This window comes from Cherax quadricarinatus, chromosome 61, assembly GCF_038502225.1.
Source record: "Cherax quadricarinatus isolate ZL_2023a chromosome 61, ASM3850222v1, whole genome shotgun sequence".
Classification (NCBI taxonomy): Eukaryota; Metazoa; Arthropoda; class Malacostraca; order Decapoda; family Parastacidae; genus Cherax; species Cherax quadricarinatus.
In genome coordinates, this window is record NC_091352.1 from 6,169,670 (window position 1) to 6,186,261 (window position 16,592).

General features: G+C 39.9%; 1 protein-coding gene across 1 annotated transcript; it reads left to right on the plus strand.

Moving 5' to 3' along the window:
- The first annotated feature begins 1,948 nt into the window (after nucleotides 1–1,948).
- Nucleotides 1,949–7,415, plus strand: LOC128699282 (uncharacterized). Its single transcript, XM_053791886.2, has 3 exons — nucleotides 1,949–2,063; nucleotides 4,957–5,116; nucleotides 5,884–7,415. Exons 1-3 carry the CDS (start codon nucleotides 2,040–2,042, stop codon nucleotides 6,138–6,140), a joined length of 441 nt encoding a protein of 146 aa, XP_053647861.1. The 5' UTR covers nucleotides 1,949–2,039; the 3' UTR covers nucleotides 6,141–7,415.
- The last annotated feature ends 9,177 nt before the right edge of the window (nucleotides 7,416–16,592 follow it).

The window sequence follows — 16,592 nt, forward strand, 5'->3', positions numbered from 1 at the left end:
GGTACCTTAAGGAAACACATCAGCCAGGTCTGTGTACCTTGTACACGTACTTGTAGAAATAAAGATTATTATTATTATTATTATAAAGTCATACAGCATATATGGTCCAATGAGTTTCATCACCATTGTTCAGATATAATGAGTACCAAGACACTATTGTATTCAAGTGGAACTTCATAAGTTCTTCCAGATAATTCCTGATGAGCCGAGCTGTTATACCTATGCTGGGCTCCGTGCCACCAGCACCAACAGCCTGACTAAAACTTATATTAAAGCTACTATTAAACATCTAGAGAGGGAGCTTTGGGATACGTGTTCAAACATCCATTATTACTCATAACATCAAAAATTGGTTAAAGTGTTTTTTTTCTATATTTTAGAGTTTTTCTTATAGGGTAAAATTTATAAAAAGAGTAGTAATAACAGGTGTCTTCGTGTACAGATTATAACATACGGTAACTATTGGCCAAAAATAAAAAGAAAAGAGTTACGGCTTTAGCGACTGCTGGCTCACAAGAAAGCCAAGCCAGCAGCGACCACTGGCCTAAAGGAGAGCCAAGCCAGCAGCGACCACTGGCCTAAAGGAGAGCCAAGCCAGCAACAACCACTGGCCCAAAGGAGAGCCAAGCCAGCAGCAACCACTGGCCCAAAGGAGAGCCAAGCCAGCAACAACCACTGGCCCAAAGGAGAGTCAAGCCAGCACCAACCACTGGCCCAAAGGAGAGCCAAGCCAGCAGCAACCACTGGCCCAAAGGAGAGTCAAGCCAGCACCAACCACTGGTCCAAAGGAGAGTCAAGCCAGCAGCGACCACTGGCCCAAAGGAGAGCCAAGCCAGCAGCGACCACTGGTCCAAAGGAGACCCAAGCCAGCAGCGACCACTGTCCAAAGGAGAGTCAAGCCAGCAGCGACCACTGGCCCAAAGGAGACCCAAGCCAGCAGCAACCACTGGCCCAAAGGAGAGTCAAGCCAGCAGCGACCACTGGCCCAAAGGAGACCCAAGCCAACAGCGACCACTAGCCTAAAGGAGAGTCAAGCCAGCTCCAACCACTGGCCCAAAGGAGAGTCAAGCCAGCAGCGACCACTGGCCCAAAGGAGACCCAAGCCAGCAGCGACCACTGGCCTAGAGAAGAGCCAAACCAGCAGCGACCACTGGCCCAAAGGAGAGTCAAGCCAGCAGCAACCACTGGCCCAAAGGAGAGTCAAGCCAGCAGCAACCACTGGCCCAAAGGAGAGTCAAGCCAGCAGCGACCACTGGCCCAAAGGAGAGTCAAGCCGGCAGCGACCACTGACCCAAAGGAGAGTCAAGCCAGCAGCGACCACTGATCCAAAGGAGAGTCAAGCCGGCAGCGACCACTGGCCCAAAGGAAAGTCAAGCCAGCAGCAACCACTGGCCCAAAGGAGAGTCAAGCCAGCAGCGATCACTGGTCCAAAGGAGACCCAAGCCAGCAGCAACCACTGGCCCAAAGGAGAGTCAAGCCAGCAGCGACCATTGGCCCAAAGGAGACCCAAGCCAGCAGCAACTACTGGCCCAAAGGAGAGTCAAGCCAGCACCAACCACTGGTCCAAAGGAGAGTCAAGCCAGCAGCGACCACTGGCCCAAAGGAGAGCCAAGCCAGCAGCGACCACTGGTCCAAAGGAGAGCCAAGCCAGCAGCGACCACTGGTCCAAAGGAGAGTCAAGCCAGCAGCGACCACTGGCCCAAAGGAGAGTCAAGCCGGCAGCGACCACTGACCCAAAGGAGAGTCAAGCCAGCAACGACCACTGACCCAAAGGAGAGTCAAGCCGGCAGCGACCACTGGCCCATAGGAAAGTCAAGCCAGCAGCGACCACTGGCCCAAAGGAGAGTCAAGCCAGCAGCGACCACTGGTCCAAAGGCGGACCACGCCATCAGCTACCGCTGGCTTACCAGTAAGCTTCTTATCCAGGTAATCTCTGAGCACACAGCCGCCAGTGATATATAAGCCAGGGTGGCGTTTCCAGCAGTCTCAGTGCCTGCACTACTTGTGAGATCTACTGTTCTCTTCCAGTCCCCCTCATCATGCGTCATTCAGTCACTCTTTTAGTAAGTTTTCCCTCAAACCTTTTCATTCTTCCATCTTGATATGTAATGTAAACAGATACTTATTTACATTTTAACTGTAAAGAAATTTGGAGTTGCATATATTATGTGATATTTAAAAAACTGTTGGAATGATTTACACTACTAGGTTAATAACCCAGAGTATCCCAAGGAAGTCAAGCAGTGTGGCTTATTTACGTTGGGCTAACTATCAACGATACTTCATGCAGTATACATTTACTGCTAGGTGACAACAGGAGAGGGTGCATGCAATGAGGACACCGCAGATCTCCAAGCTGATATAAACCTGGTCTTCCAGTGGGCCACAGAAAACTATCATGTTCATTGTTTGTAACTGCGATATGAAAAAAATTGAGGAAATAAAAACTAAAGTAGATTATGAAACTAACTCTAAACACTCAACGGAGATAAAGACTAATGTGAGGGGCTTTAGAGTGATGATATCAGAGGATATTACTTTCAAGTACCGCAACAATATCATTCTCAGACCCCTAGGAAAATAAGATGGATAACTAGAACCTTCACAGCAAGAGATGCCAAGCCAGTATACCTGGAGAGGGTTTTGGGGGTCATCGCTCCCGCGGCCCGATCTGAGACCAGGCCTCGTGGTGGATCAGGGTCTGATCAACCAGGCTGCAACTGCTGGCCGCACGCAAACTGACGTACGAACAGCAGCCCGGCTGGTCAGGTACTGACTTTACGTGCCTATCCAGTGCCTTCTTGAAGACAGCTAGGGGTCTATTGGTAATCCCCTTATTTATGCTGGGAGGCAGTTAAACAGTCTTGGGCCCCCTGACACTTACTGTGTTTTCTCTCAGTGTACTCGTGGGGTCCCTGCTTTTCATTGGGAGAATGTTGCATCTCCTGCCGAGTCTTTTGCTTTCATAGGGAGTGATTTTCCTGTGCAAGTTTGGTACTAATCCCTCTAGGATTTTCCAAGTGTATATTGTCATGTATCTCTCTCCCCTGCGGTCCAGGGAATACAAATCAAGGGCCTTCAACCATTCCCAGTAATTTAGGTGCCTTATCGTATTTATGTGTGCTGTGAAAGTTCTTTGTACACTCTCCAGGTCAGCAATTTCGCTTGCCTTGAAGGGGGCAGTTAGTGTACAGCAGTATTTCTGAAGTTATTTGTTCTCTCTTGACTGGAATGTTACTGTAAACTAACATCTTTTAATTAAGGAAAGCGAAATTGCAGACTCTAGAGAAACTCTAGAGTCTGAAATTTCTAACTCTAATTGTAACTCTAAAGAAACCTTCACTACTGTAGAATTCAGTCAAGCACCTAAATTACTGGGAACACCTGAAGTCCCTTGAATCTTAGTTCTTGGAACGTAGGAGTGGAGGATACATCATAATTTACACTTGGAAAATTCCTGATGGATTGGCCCCGAATTTGCACGTTGAAATCATTTCCTACTAATGCAAGAGGAGCGGCAGATGGTTCAAAATACCCCCAGTAAAAATCAGGGGTACCATGACTTTTCAACACACTTCCTTTATACATATAGGGAATTGTCAGCAGATACATTTCCGTCTTCAAGAGAGAACTTGAAAAGTTTCTTAAGTCAGTTCCTGATCAGCCGGGCTGCGGTGTGTACACTGGACTTGGTGAGGCCATTAATAACATCCAAGTTAACCAGGCCATCTACCACTAGGTCTGATCCGAGACGAGGTAAACGTCAGGCAAACATTATAAAAAATCACTTAGTATCCAGATAAGGATAATATCCACCACCATGGGCGTCTGCTAGAATTTTCCCAGGGACCATGCACTTGTTTTTAATACAAGTATAATAATCCAGGGTTAAAAGCGTTTTTTTTCCCCTTGAGAAGCAAGGGGACAGGCAAGCAGGCTAAAAGCTCAAGGTAATTGTTTTTCCCTTGACACAGGTTGGTTGGTTAATTGGGTTTATGCTACACAAATTGTCATTAAGGCTGCATGTAGCCTGCTCGCCAACAGTCAAGAATACTTTAATCCCTAATGTATATATAGGTTAAAGTAAACTCTCAGTATATTTACACTGATAGAGACACCACTCGGTGTATATGGTGTGTGACGCGCCTGATACAGGGACTAAGAGAGACACACACCACTCGGTGTATATAGCGTGTGACATGCCTGATGCAAGGGGATTTAATCCCTCCCCCCTCTTGCTCCCTCAGTGGATGCCCATGTCCACTGCAAAATAAATGCGCATTCAATGTAGACTTATATATTTATCAATTTCAGAAAATAATAAAAATCCGCTATTAAACTATATTTTTAAAAAAAATAAAGAAACAAAACATATAAGTGTTTTAAAGGTTATGATGTTTTAAATCATTGAATTCTTGACCCCCGAAACTCTCTCCAGGTAAACTCCAGGTAACATTAGTTATTTGCTTTTTTTTTTAACTTGTACTAGTATATGTAGTTCTATAACAATGGTGTATGACTGATGCTATAACAATAACCATGGCTATACAACACCAGGGAGGATTATGACACTAAATAGATGACTATCTATATAATACTAGTGTAGATGTGTATGACAATAAACGTGTGAGCATCGCTCATCGTGTCAGGAGGAAGGAACAGTTGGAGCCCAGTCAAAAGTGTGCTAAAACGTGAATAATGCTGGTGTAACTAGTGTCATATAGCCAGCTACAGTTTCCCTGTACATATGTGCCCTTAAGAAGTGAGATAGATCACATGATTCCCTCTCTGAAAATAAACAATATAATTAAATATTTAAATCCCTGCTCTGTGAGCCTCTACATCCGTATTGATCGAAATAATCATCTTTATTTCTTAAATATTCAAAGTGTGCATCATACGTGATGAACACGTGTAATGTTACAGTTACTGTATATGATTTATATTATGTGTCAGGTAGTGGGGTTGGCTAGTGTGGTGATGGCTCGCTATGCACCCACCAGAGACCACAATCAGGACTGGCTCTCCCTCATATCCGGCAAGCAACAGCTCAAAGATGCTCGCATCATCTACACGCTACTCAAGAATGATCCTGACTTCTATATGGGCAAGAAAGGTCAGTCATCTTCACCTTATTGTCACCTTGTATTATCTTAGCTTCATAACTTATTATTGTTGTTAGTAGTAGTAGCAAAAAAATCATGGGGGAAGCACTAAATCATTAAAGGTCATACAGTGCCTGGGTGATGAAAGGTTTGTGGGTAATCAAATTTTATGCGAGGACGGGGAGGGTAACTCCAATCCCATTGGTGGGCCGGTGGCCTGGTGGCCTGGTGGCTAAAGTTCCCACTTCACACACGGAGGGCCCGGGTTCGATTCCCGGCACGTTTCCTTACACCTGTTGTCCTGTTCACCTAGCAGCAAATAGGTACCTGGGTGTTAGTCGACTGGTGTGGGTCGCATCCTGGGGGACAAGATTAAGGACCCCAATGGAAATAAGTTAGACAGTCCTCGATGACGCACTAACTTTCTTGGGTTATCCTGGGTGGCTAACCCTCCGGGGTTAAAAATCCGAACGAAATCTTATCTTATCCCAGTATCATGCACCTTCCCCTCCCCACCTTCCCTGGAGGGTGGTTTGCCAGATGTTAGTTGTCTTTGTTGGTACATTATTTTCACGTTGTCTGCTAGAGATAAAACCTGCTGAGCCTTCATCTGTCTGCTCATTGAAGCATATGACAAATTCGTTTCATTTTTCGAGTTCTGCGTGGTTATTTAATACGGGGATATATTTATCTGATCGAGCAGCAACCGAGAGACATTTGGTTTTATTTATTTTAAGTAAATTTAATGGCAAGACTAATTTGACTTGCTTTCTCTCAGAAAACCAAGGGTTTGACAGTAGCGAGAAGGACTTCCAAGGCTTCCAACACCCCTTCTACTACCACCAGAAGCAGCAACAGGGACCTTCCAGGGAGCCTTTCGTCTTCAGCAGGCTGGGGAACTTAGGACCCATGGACACACAAACCGTAGTAGTGGAAATCCCCTTCAGACACGGACGCCTTATTGGGGAAGGAAATCTTGGAGCTCAAGCCCCTTCTCATCCTATGAAGGATAACCTTCTACCAGGAACTGTGTAAAACACACAATAACCTTAGTAGTATTGAACCTAGAATTATTCGCTGTTTACCCTTCGGTTTTCATCTGTAATATTGCCACTAACAATCTTTCAAGGGATATTCTCATATTTAAGGTGGTAGGCTTCGACTAGATAATGTCAGTGCCCCTGGAGAGGATGGCACTCATACCTTGCCATAAATAGTTAATAGAGGCTGTATTAAATATCCAGTTCCATGGTTTTATATATGAAGCTGCGTTAACATTAAGTGTTTCCCTTTATCTACAGGATTATATCATTTTACAGTACTCCATATACTTCTATCAAGTGGGATGGGTCCTTTGCTTTGTAAACTATCTCTCCCACCACTCGACTATAGCCACGTTAAGCAAAAAAAATCATAGGCTATAAATCTATCTTTTGTCTGCCCTCTTATATGCAAGTAAGCACTGAACAATGGCTATAATTGATTTTCACTTACCGTCATTGAGCCGATTGGAGACTTCATCATACTTCTGGACACTTTCATTCGAGTAACCCACATTTAGTAGTACATAACGCAAAAATTTTCGGCCTACATGAAACCCTCCTCAAGTAGACTGCAAGTACTATGTGCGTTTTATTAAAGTACCGAATGTGGATTACTCGACTGTATTACCCATACTGTCTATGTATGGTTCACTTAGTCTGGACACTTAGAAATAACTATGACTACGGTTGTAATTTTTATTACTTTGCAAGCACATGAGGCTCCTAAGTGTTAACTACTGTATTTCGAAGATACCAGTGGATGACAAAAATTAAATGACATTTCATGAAAATGTGGAGGAAACTATAAATATTGTAACATGCAAATTATTTAATATGTGAACATAAGACACTGTTATATAGAAAGGTTGTTATTGTCATAATATAAAAGGCTGGTGAAAGAGCATTATCTATGTTTTAAGTTTATAATAGGAATTTAAATGAGGTCATAATATAGAGCATACAAAGGCCAATGTTTCAATTTATGAAGATTTAATACGATTCAAGTACTAGGCTGCATCACTAATAGAAAATGGTGGCAATAAATGCTGTCTGTTATAGTTAAGCCTATAGTAACACTTTAAAAAAGGCTATAATGAAATGATAGACACAAGTACAAATGGGATTAAATCATACTTTACTAAATCTTGTTTGAAATCTGGGAACTCCTCTTGCAAGTAAAAAATAAGCTGTAGAAAATGTGTATTACAAAAGAGAATTATAATTGTATAAGTGTTTAATGACAAACAAATATAGAAATACAAATGTTCTTTGTCGTTTTACCCTCAGACACCAGACCCCTCAAGGAAGGTTCCTTGATGTTGGTGAGGGGCTCTTGATTTAGGGAATTGGATCTGTGCTCCAGTTCCCCGAATTAAGCCTTCCACATCCCCCCCCCCAGGCGCTGCATAATCCTCCGGGTTTAGCGCTTCCCCCTTGATTATAATAATAATAATAATCAGACACCAGAGATGAAGAAATAATATTTCATCTTTGAAAACCTGATAGCTGCGTTAAATATGGCAGATGAAAGTAATTTCTTAAAGACTATCATACACAGAGTGTATGAAGTGAGGGTACATCTCTGTTTGATAACCCTTCTCTTGGTTTATTAGGTATCCCCAAAGGAATATCTTTGAGAGATGGCTCGAATTTTTCTCTTCCTCTCGATTTTATTTATTTTAGCTCGAGAACGCCTCGTTCAATCGAATTCAAATTTTCACCATTTGAAATGCCTCAGAAAATTTCAAACTCCTCGGTGGCGTAGAATGGGAAGAGACATTCTTTTGATATCCTTCATATCTTTAACACTAATATTTAACTGCATTATCAACTCATGCCGCACTCTGCACTATTCCAATCGTGTGCACTGGGGACCAGGGGAATATGGGACATACCTTTCTCAGATTACGCAACGACTGAAATACATCTAGTTGCTTTTGTTATTCCTTGATACTGTGAGCAATCACAAAAGGCCTTAGATATTACTGTTTTTTTACTCTGTGGATATATCGATTATTTATATATCACCTGCAGTGTGGTAGGGACGTCTCGGTCTGTCCAGTGTCTTGAGCATCAGTGTCATTTTTTCCTGTTTTCTTTCCCTGGAACATTTGTCTTTATTATACGCTGCCCACTGCTGGACAACTAGTCAGTGAGCCATACATCAGCTCTATCATTCTATGCCAAGGGAAACCTGGTTCAGTTGGCAACGCTCTCGCCTCATACTGAGTGTCCGTGGGTCAATACCCGGCCGGGTAGAAACATTGGACATAATTTCCTTACACTTGTTGTCCCTGCTCATCTAGCAATAACTGGTGTTGGTCGCATCCTGGGGATATAATAATAATAATAATATCTTCATTTCTACAAGTATATGTACACGATATACAGTCCTAGCTGACGTACTACTATATAGAAAGCCCTTTAAATTATGCAGAGCATTTCGGGTAGATTAGGTCAATTTTGTCCCAGGATGCGACCCACACCAGTCTACTAACACCCAGGTACTCATTATTACTGATGGGTGAACATAGACAACCGGTGTAAGGAAACACGCCCAATGTTTTTACACCTTTGCCGGGAATCGAACCCGGACCCTCACTGTGTGAGGCGAGAGCTTTGCCACTAGGCCACGGGGCACCATTACAAGACCCCAGTGGAAATAAGACAGACAGACCTCGATGATGCATTGATTTTCTTGGGTTAACTTGGGAGGTTAACCTGGGGTTAAAAATTCGAAGAAAATCTTATCTCCCCCTGGTTAAAAATCCGAGCAAATCTTAATGAGTCAGTTGGAGATAGTTGTACATGGCATTATGGCTCTGCCTGGGTTTAGTTCACTTATTAGGGCTCTGGTGGCCTGGTGGCTAAAGCTCTCGCTTCACACGGCGAGGGCCTGGGTTCGATTCCCAGCCAGAGAAGAAACATTGGGCGTGTTTCTTTCTACTTGTTGCCTATGTTCCCCATCAGTAAAATGGGTACCTGGGTGCTAGTCGGCTGGTGTGGGTCGCATCCTGGGACACTGACCTAATTTGCCCGAAATGCTCTGCATAACAAGCGGCTTTACCTGGAGAGAGTTCCGCGGGTCAACGCCCCCGCGGCCCGGTCTGTGACCAGGCCTCATGGTGAATCAGAGCCTGATCAACCAGGCTGTTACTGCTGGCTGCACGCAATCCAACGTACGAGCGATATAGTAGTGTCATTGATGTCAGCTAGGCCTGTATACCATGTACATGTACTTGTAGTAAATAAAGATAATATTATTAGTAGTATTAGTATTAGTATTATTATTTATAATTACCGCCGAGATGTAGGCGACATATTCTTTTCCCGACACATGGGAAGCAGCCCAGCAGGGGATGCTGCGTCAGCCTTCGTCGAGTGTGGACGTCTCTCTCTCGCCTGAGCATCAGTGACAAATTTCCCCCGTTCTCACTGGGACGCTTGTTTTCATCTATTTTGCCCGCCGGGCACTCTACAGGAGGGGCACCTGTTCATCGACTTACTTTAACCAACTCCATTTTTTCCGCTCTGCGGAAAATTCTTTAACGGTCTTTGGTGGGAAGCCGGTTACTGAACTCAGGTGGGGGTGTTGGCGCCCCTCTCTGCTGGGGCTTGGCGAGGGGGACCACCGGATCTAATTGGAAACTTCAAGTTTCTATCTCTATTTACAAAGGAACTTTTGTTCCTTTTCTCTCATTACCCAGCTTTGGGCAACAATTTTTTCTGGTCCCATCGAGAAACCGGGCTCGATACAGCGTATGGTGTCAGTGGCCCTGACAAACCCAACAAAGAAAGAAAACAGCCAAGCAGGGCTCAGTAAGACGTAGTTTTTGTCTATTCTGTCTGCTGGTCACGTCACTGGAGAGTAACCATTCATCAGCTCCATTTTTTCCTCAGGATATTTGATGGTTTGCAGTAAGATGTATCTTTCCTCTCATGTGATGACAGCCTTAACATTAAGGGCTTTCAAATTAGTCTTCGTATTGTTTTTGCTTTTAAATTGAGAATGTCATATTCATCAGTGATAATTCAAGCTGTGCCTTCTAGTCGTAGCTTGTATTACTACTTTTGTCATGTTTGCTGTGGTTGAACTCAGTTTTGTAATACAATCTTTATAAACACTATTTTTAGTGTGTACTAAGACAAACAATAAATTCCACGTCCATTCTGCAATATTTAAAAAAAGTTACGTATCTGATAGTCAAGTAGCATCTGAGTGAATGTAAATTTTGATAGCTTTGATAATTTTTAAAGTGATAGACCAAATATTAGAGATTAAGTGCTCCAGACTTTGGTTTTGAGAAATGTTTATGGCTTTAGCTAATCAGTATGAAGGATACATGGTTAATAAGTGTGTTTAGGTACAGGTACACAGATACAATTATAATACCAAACAACATGTGTAAATTACCTAGGATAACCCAAAAGAGTCAGACTCAGTGACATATCAAATCAGTGCTGGCACATTTTTGTGAGGACCCAGAAAATTTAATAATTTTTATTGTCTACTACTGTGCTATATTTTCTTAACTGTAACTGTAACAGTGTGCATTATTATTATTATTATTTCACTCATGGCAGTAGCACTAAACTCATAGGGGGGGGTCATGGTAATCAGGTCAGGCCCAATTCCCTTGACCAGGCACCTCCCTTGAGGGGTTCCTATCTAGGACTAAAAGGTGGTTATATGCTGGTATTTTAACAATACTGTACATTCATGTTGAAGTTTGCACCAGATTTTTAAGGGGCCTTGATGTGCAACAAATTACCAGATATCCATTTCCTTCCACAGTCATCTATTTTTCCTTTATGCACAATCCAGTTTTGGAGAAAAATTTCTTGCTTTGTTAAAAGGCCAAAATGGTGCTTTTACTGGAAAGAATTAGGTTTGGTAGCTGAAAGAGGATATTCTTTCTTTGATGCTGGTGAAGGGCTCTTGATTAAGAAAATTAGAGCTACCCTCCCCTTCCTTGGATCAGACCTAATAACATTCTATTCCAATTGTAATGTATGATCCTTATGGGTCTTGTCACTGGTTTATATAAGGCTTTAGCATCTTGTTAGTAAGATATACGATTCCTGCTTCCTTAATCAAGGTTGTGTAGTGGCATAAATTGCCAAATTTCTTTGTTATTTATCCAGTAGTTACTGATACATTGGAGTTTAAAAGTCTCTTGTTGATGGATTTCAGTTCCTCTATCCTGTTAAGCTTGATGGAAGAGAAGTTATCAGTGCCAGGTAAGGTAGTGGTATAATCATGGGGAAACATTAAATTTGGAGCAATTGTACGGCACCTGGATAATGAGGTAATCAGGTTGTATCCTAGGAAGGGAAGGGTAACTCCAATTCCTTGGCTCAAAAGCCCCTTCATTGGTACCAAAGAATCTTTTTTGAAGAACAGGTTATAAATTGACCAATTGTAATGGTCATGTAGTGCCTGAGGAATGGCAGGCATTAAAGTTTGATCCAAGGAATTGGGAGCTAAATTTAGTTCCTTAGATTAAAAAGTCCATCTTGGATCGACTGACATGCTCAAAAGTAATGTGAAAATTTTCAGCTCTCTGTAAAGTAAGGAGTTTCTTGTAACCAACTTTTGTCTGTTATGAACACATCTACACAAACAATTACAGGTTAAGGCTGTTGTCTAATTTTAGTTGGTGTCACTTTAATTTTATACATTGATTAGCTTTTCAGTAACTTAATTAGATATAGGCTTCAATGTGATAAAGTAATGCATGTCATTGGTTGGAGCAATTTTTTTTCTTGGGGGGGGGGGAGAGATAAAATATTCCATATTGTATATTTGTTAAAGCATTATAACTGTTCAGTGTATCACCAGACAATCAGTTCACATAGCAGTCTGCTAATCATAATTTTCTTTTATTCAATTGTTACAATAATATTCTAATAGGCATCAGTTAATGTTCAAAGCACTGTACTGGATAAAGTGTTTGATGTAACAAATCAAAATTAGCTTATACTTGCCTAAATACTTAAGATGTTAAAATTTAACAAAACACTTGTTAGGTCAATAGGAATTTGTAGTGAGGTAACAGGGCTACTCACAGTGGTTTCTCACTGATGATGCAAAGTCTGTGTCTGTGTCTGGTTAATATTAAGTTGTATATGTCACAAATTATTTGTGCCTGTTTTTATTTTTATACTGCCCAAAGTTATGTAAAATTCTCATGAATATTTACTTCACAACATGGCATTGTATAATATCAGTAGTAAGATGTAGTCCCTATTTTATTAACAGCAAGAACAGCAAATATTCCAACAATTATGTAATATATAGTAAATGAGAACCTTGTGTATATTGCCTAACATTACAGTAGGACCCCTGTATCTGCTGGGGACTCATTACAAGGACCTGCCACGGATACCAAAACCGTGGACAGTAGCGAACTTTATATGTTTATGTCTCTTTCATTTACTTGCATACTTATTATGAAGTTTAATTGATAAATTACAATAAGTGGTGAATTATCACTTTTTCACTGATGGGAAGCACTTCACAGCTTCTCGTAGTCTTTGAAGAACTTCCACCATCGTTACTTTTGCACTTTGAGGCCATTATTAAGCAAAATTAAAGGTTATTTTCAGGCCACTTAAACCGTGGATAACTGAAACTGCGGATACCAGAACCACGGAACAAGGGTCCTGTGGTATCTTTTCACAGTTTTTGTGATAAAATTGCAAGACAATTTTTAAATTTACATATTTCAATTATTATTAAAGCAAAAAGTTTAAATTTTCAAAATAGAGATAAAACTTCCTATAAACGCTCTGTGTAAGGTATTGGAAACTTGTTGCACTGAAGAAATAACTCAGACTTATCTTTTTTTTAACACATGTCTTAATTTTTTTGCAACCTAGGTTAGAAAGTGGATTTAACATTACACTTATTTTAGTGGAATGGTTGCCTTGTTTGATAACCAATTTTTTTTAAGCACAAAATTTAAATTTTGTATCTGTTAAAAATAAAATGTGTAAAGCAGTTAAAAGGTGTCTTGTGCTATGGGGGTATTGCAGTTCCTTATCAGAATCTAGCTACCATACAAGTTTCACAGTTGGCAAAACTTTTGAACAAATGCATTACTTTTTCCACACAAACAAGGGTTTTATATGACTCGAGTAAAATAATTGTACGTATAGCTGTTTTAAGATAAAATTTAAATGCTGTAAACTATTATTATGATAGAAGAGCCTATTAATTTTCATTCATAAATAGTTCAAATAATTTAAAAATGCTTATTTTTCAGGATTGATTTATTACTTTTCTTAAAAGACAGTCATTGTGATTTGTGTTCTCTACAATTTTAATATAATTGTAATGATAATTTGCTGTACCCCCTTAATGATTGGGTTAAATGATGTCCTGAGTAACTGCCCATTTCTGATGTGTTAAAATACTATATAAATTAACATATACTATATGAAAGTATGGAAAATTAGCTTTTATGAATGTACACACTAAAATTTTATTCTATCGTGACTAACAATATTAGGCGAGGAGTCATTTTTAAAGAATATTCCCTCAACCAGTTGGTATGCTGATACAACTCTTCCTCCCCATTTTGAGAAAAAAAAGTTAGCCCTTAACTGGCATTAATGATAGTTAAGGTCTCTTGATTGCCTCCCATATGCTCAGGTACTATATGACACCTATAGGTTTAGTGCTCCCCATTAATGTAATATGCAAAAAAAAAAAAAAAATGGGAGACAGTGGTGCAAGGACAACATTAAACCTTCAGCAGGCAGGGCCGTATTGGATTGGCAATACATTTCATTATGTAAAGGGGCAGAAACATTGTCATATTTAAGAACAGCTGACATTTCTCAACCCAAGTGATTGTCCACTCATTATGGATAAATTATCATACTTTAGAGAATGCATTTTATCCCCATTTTCTTGTTTTGTAACCAGATCATTACTAATTTTTTTTACTGTACAGTATGCAATGTTAACTTATTTTTCATTAGACATTTATACTAATGTTTGTAGCCATACCATTTTACCATTAAATACTAGATTAAAATAAAAATATTTTGATTTAAAAAAATTCATCTGTGACTTTATGCCATATTGTATCTAAAGTGGGTGAAATATTTTTACTGCAGTTCTCTATGTATTTCCAGCATGACTGTATTATCCCAGAAACTTGTGTATGTATAAACAAGGACCAATGTAAGCATTACAAAGGCAAATTAAATTTATACAGCTATTTATTCAAGAGTAGTGAAGCTGGTTAAGTTGTGCCTCTGTCCTGTAAACATTATCAGGATTTTATAAGGTTATGCATTGGTGGATTTTTGTAAATAACTAGATCTCTGCTCTGTTCCAAAGCTTTGTAACCCAGTGCAAAAGTTACATTGGGGTTACTATTGGGAAGAAGTTGATCATATTTATTATAAATTTATTTTGTATATTTTGATTATTCATTATTGGTATATTAGCTATTTGTTCAAATTTCACGTAAAACAGTTATGAGGAAATAAGAATAGAATTGTTTTTATAGTAAATAAGGTCGCATTTAGTTTTTGTGCTATACCAAGGTTGCCTCATAAAAATATGTATTTTGTACATTTTCATATGTTTGTGAAGTACACAGTATGTAATTGTGAAGAAAGAAAATTATGTTTCCAGAATAATTATTTTAGTTAAGACAAGGAATATTTTCTAGTTTTTTAGAGATACTGACTAGAACCATATTATTTTTATTTGAAATGCCATCTCTTAACAAGGCAGCGACCCAAATAAGGAAACACTCACCAACGTTCATTCAGTTGCTGTCATGCCAGAAGTGTAGTGACATTACAGTTAAGATTACCCTCATGACTGCAGCATTCCAACCCTTTCATCAGAGTGCAGGTACTGCCCTTCCCACCTCAAAGACTAAAGGCCAGGTAATTGGTTCCCTGAATCTCTTCATAAATGTTATTTTACTCACACTCCAACAGCCCTTCCATTAAAAACCACTAGTCTCCAATTTCTCCCTTTCTAACATTCTCACATAAACCTGCTTGATGCTTAAGCCTCTAAAACTCAAAGCCTCCTCTACCCCTCCTTCCAACTAAATATATCTGGGGCAGTCTACTTGCTCCTACTTTGCTCCCTGATTAATTCACCCTCCTTGTCATCTATCCCTCCATCCTCTTAAAATGACCAAACCACCTCAACAGCTCCTCCTCAGCCCCTTGGTGACCCCTACACCATCTTTTAATTTCTATACACTGGACCCTCTTCATAATGCTCACAGTTCACTCCACACAGTGCTTTCAAACTGCCATCTCCACTGTCTCTTGCTTATTATTAAATAAAATTATGACCAGGAACATTAGCGTAACACCCAAGTATATTTATTGTTATAATATTGTACAATGTGTGTCAAAAAGGCAGTTCAACAAAAAAACTGCTAGCTATCACTTGCTCCATACCTCTCTTTCTGTAACGGTACAAACATAAGATTTTTCTTCATCACACACACTTTAGTTCTTCTCATTTCTTCCAGTTCTAAAGAATATAGTGTAACAATTACCTGACAACCAGCTAAGCATAACTAGTATATCCTTTGGTATATTTATGGAAAACAGCCTTAATGGTTGTGTAAAATATTTCTGAACTGGAATATGTATGTCTATAAATGTCTAGTTTAGCTGTAAACATACATTACAGACGTAAATTAATTTATGCAATACATTAGCCACGTATTTTATGTTTGTTTTAATGTTTACACTATTATAGTGTGGTTACATTCACTGGTACGACAGCAAAAAAAGAAATGCTAAATGGGTTAATTTTGTAATGTAGAGGACACTAAAGAGACTCCATCTCATTTGAGTGTAATATCTTAAGTCTGTTTAACTTATTAGGTTTTAATAACAAAGTTAAGACAATCTTGTAGGTTTAGCACTTCTATTTTTATTATAATAATAATAATACATGCAGTATTTCTGAATAGGAAATTACCTCCTCCCCCAAAAACAAGCCTTTAGAAAGCTATGCTAGGCACTGTGGCTCCCAAATGCAAAATGGTTGAGGCTTGTTCAGGTCCAGTTACACTAGCTGGAGAGCTAAAATCCGAGAATTCCGTGTCATTGTGAAATTTGTAATACAGTATTAAAAAGTTCCTTTTTATAATAATTACTGATGTGAAATCCTACATATTTACATTAAGGTTATATTGCCTGTAGGAGCCCAAATCCATGTCACACAATTGAGTTATTGATGGTTTAGCTAAATCCATAATAATTAATGTGATATAAAAGGCATGAGCAGAATGGGAGGAGTAGTCATGTCTTGGGTTATTATGCATGTGAATGTGGGTAGTGTGTGAAGGTAGTGTTTGACATCTCAGTTCATTGTTGTGGGATCAACATTCTGTATGAGTTAGTTTAACAGCCCATTCATTGTAGTGGGAATGTTTGTCCAGACTAA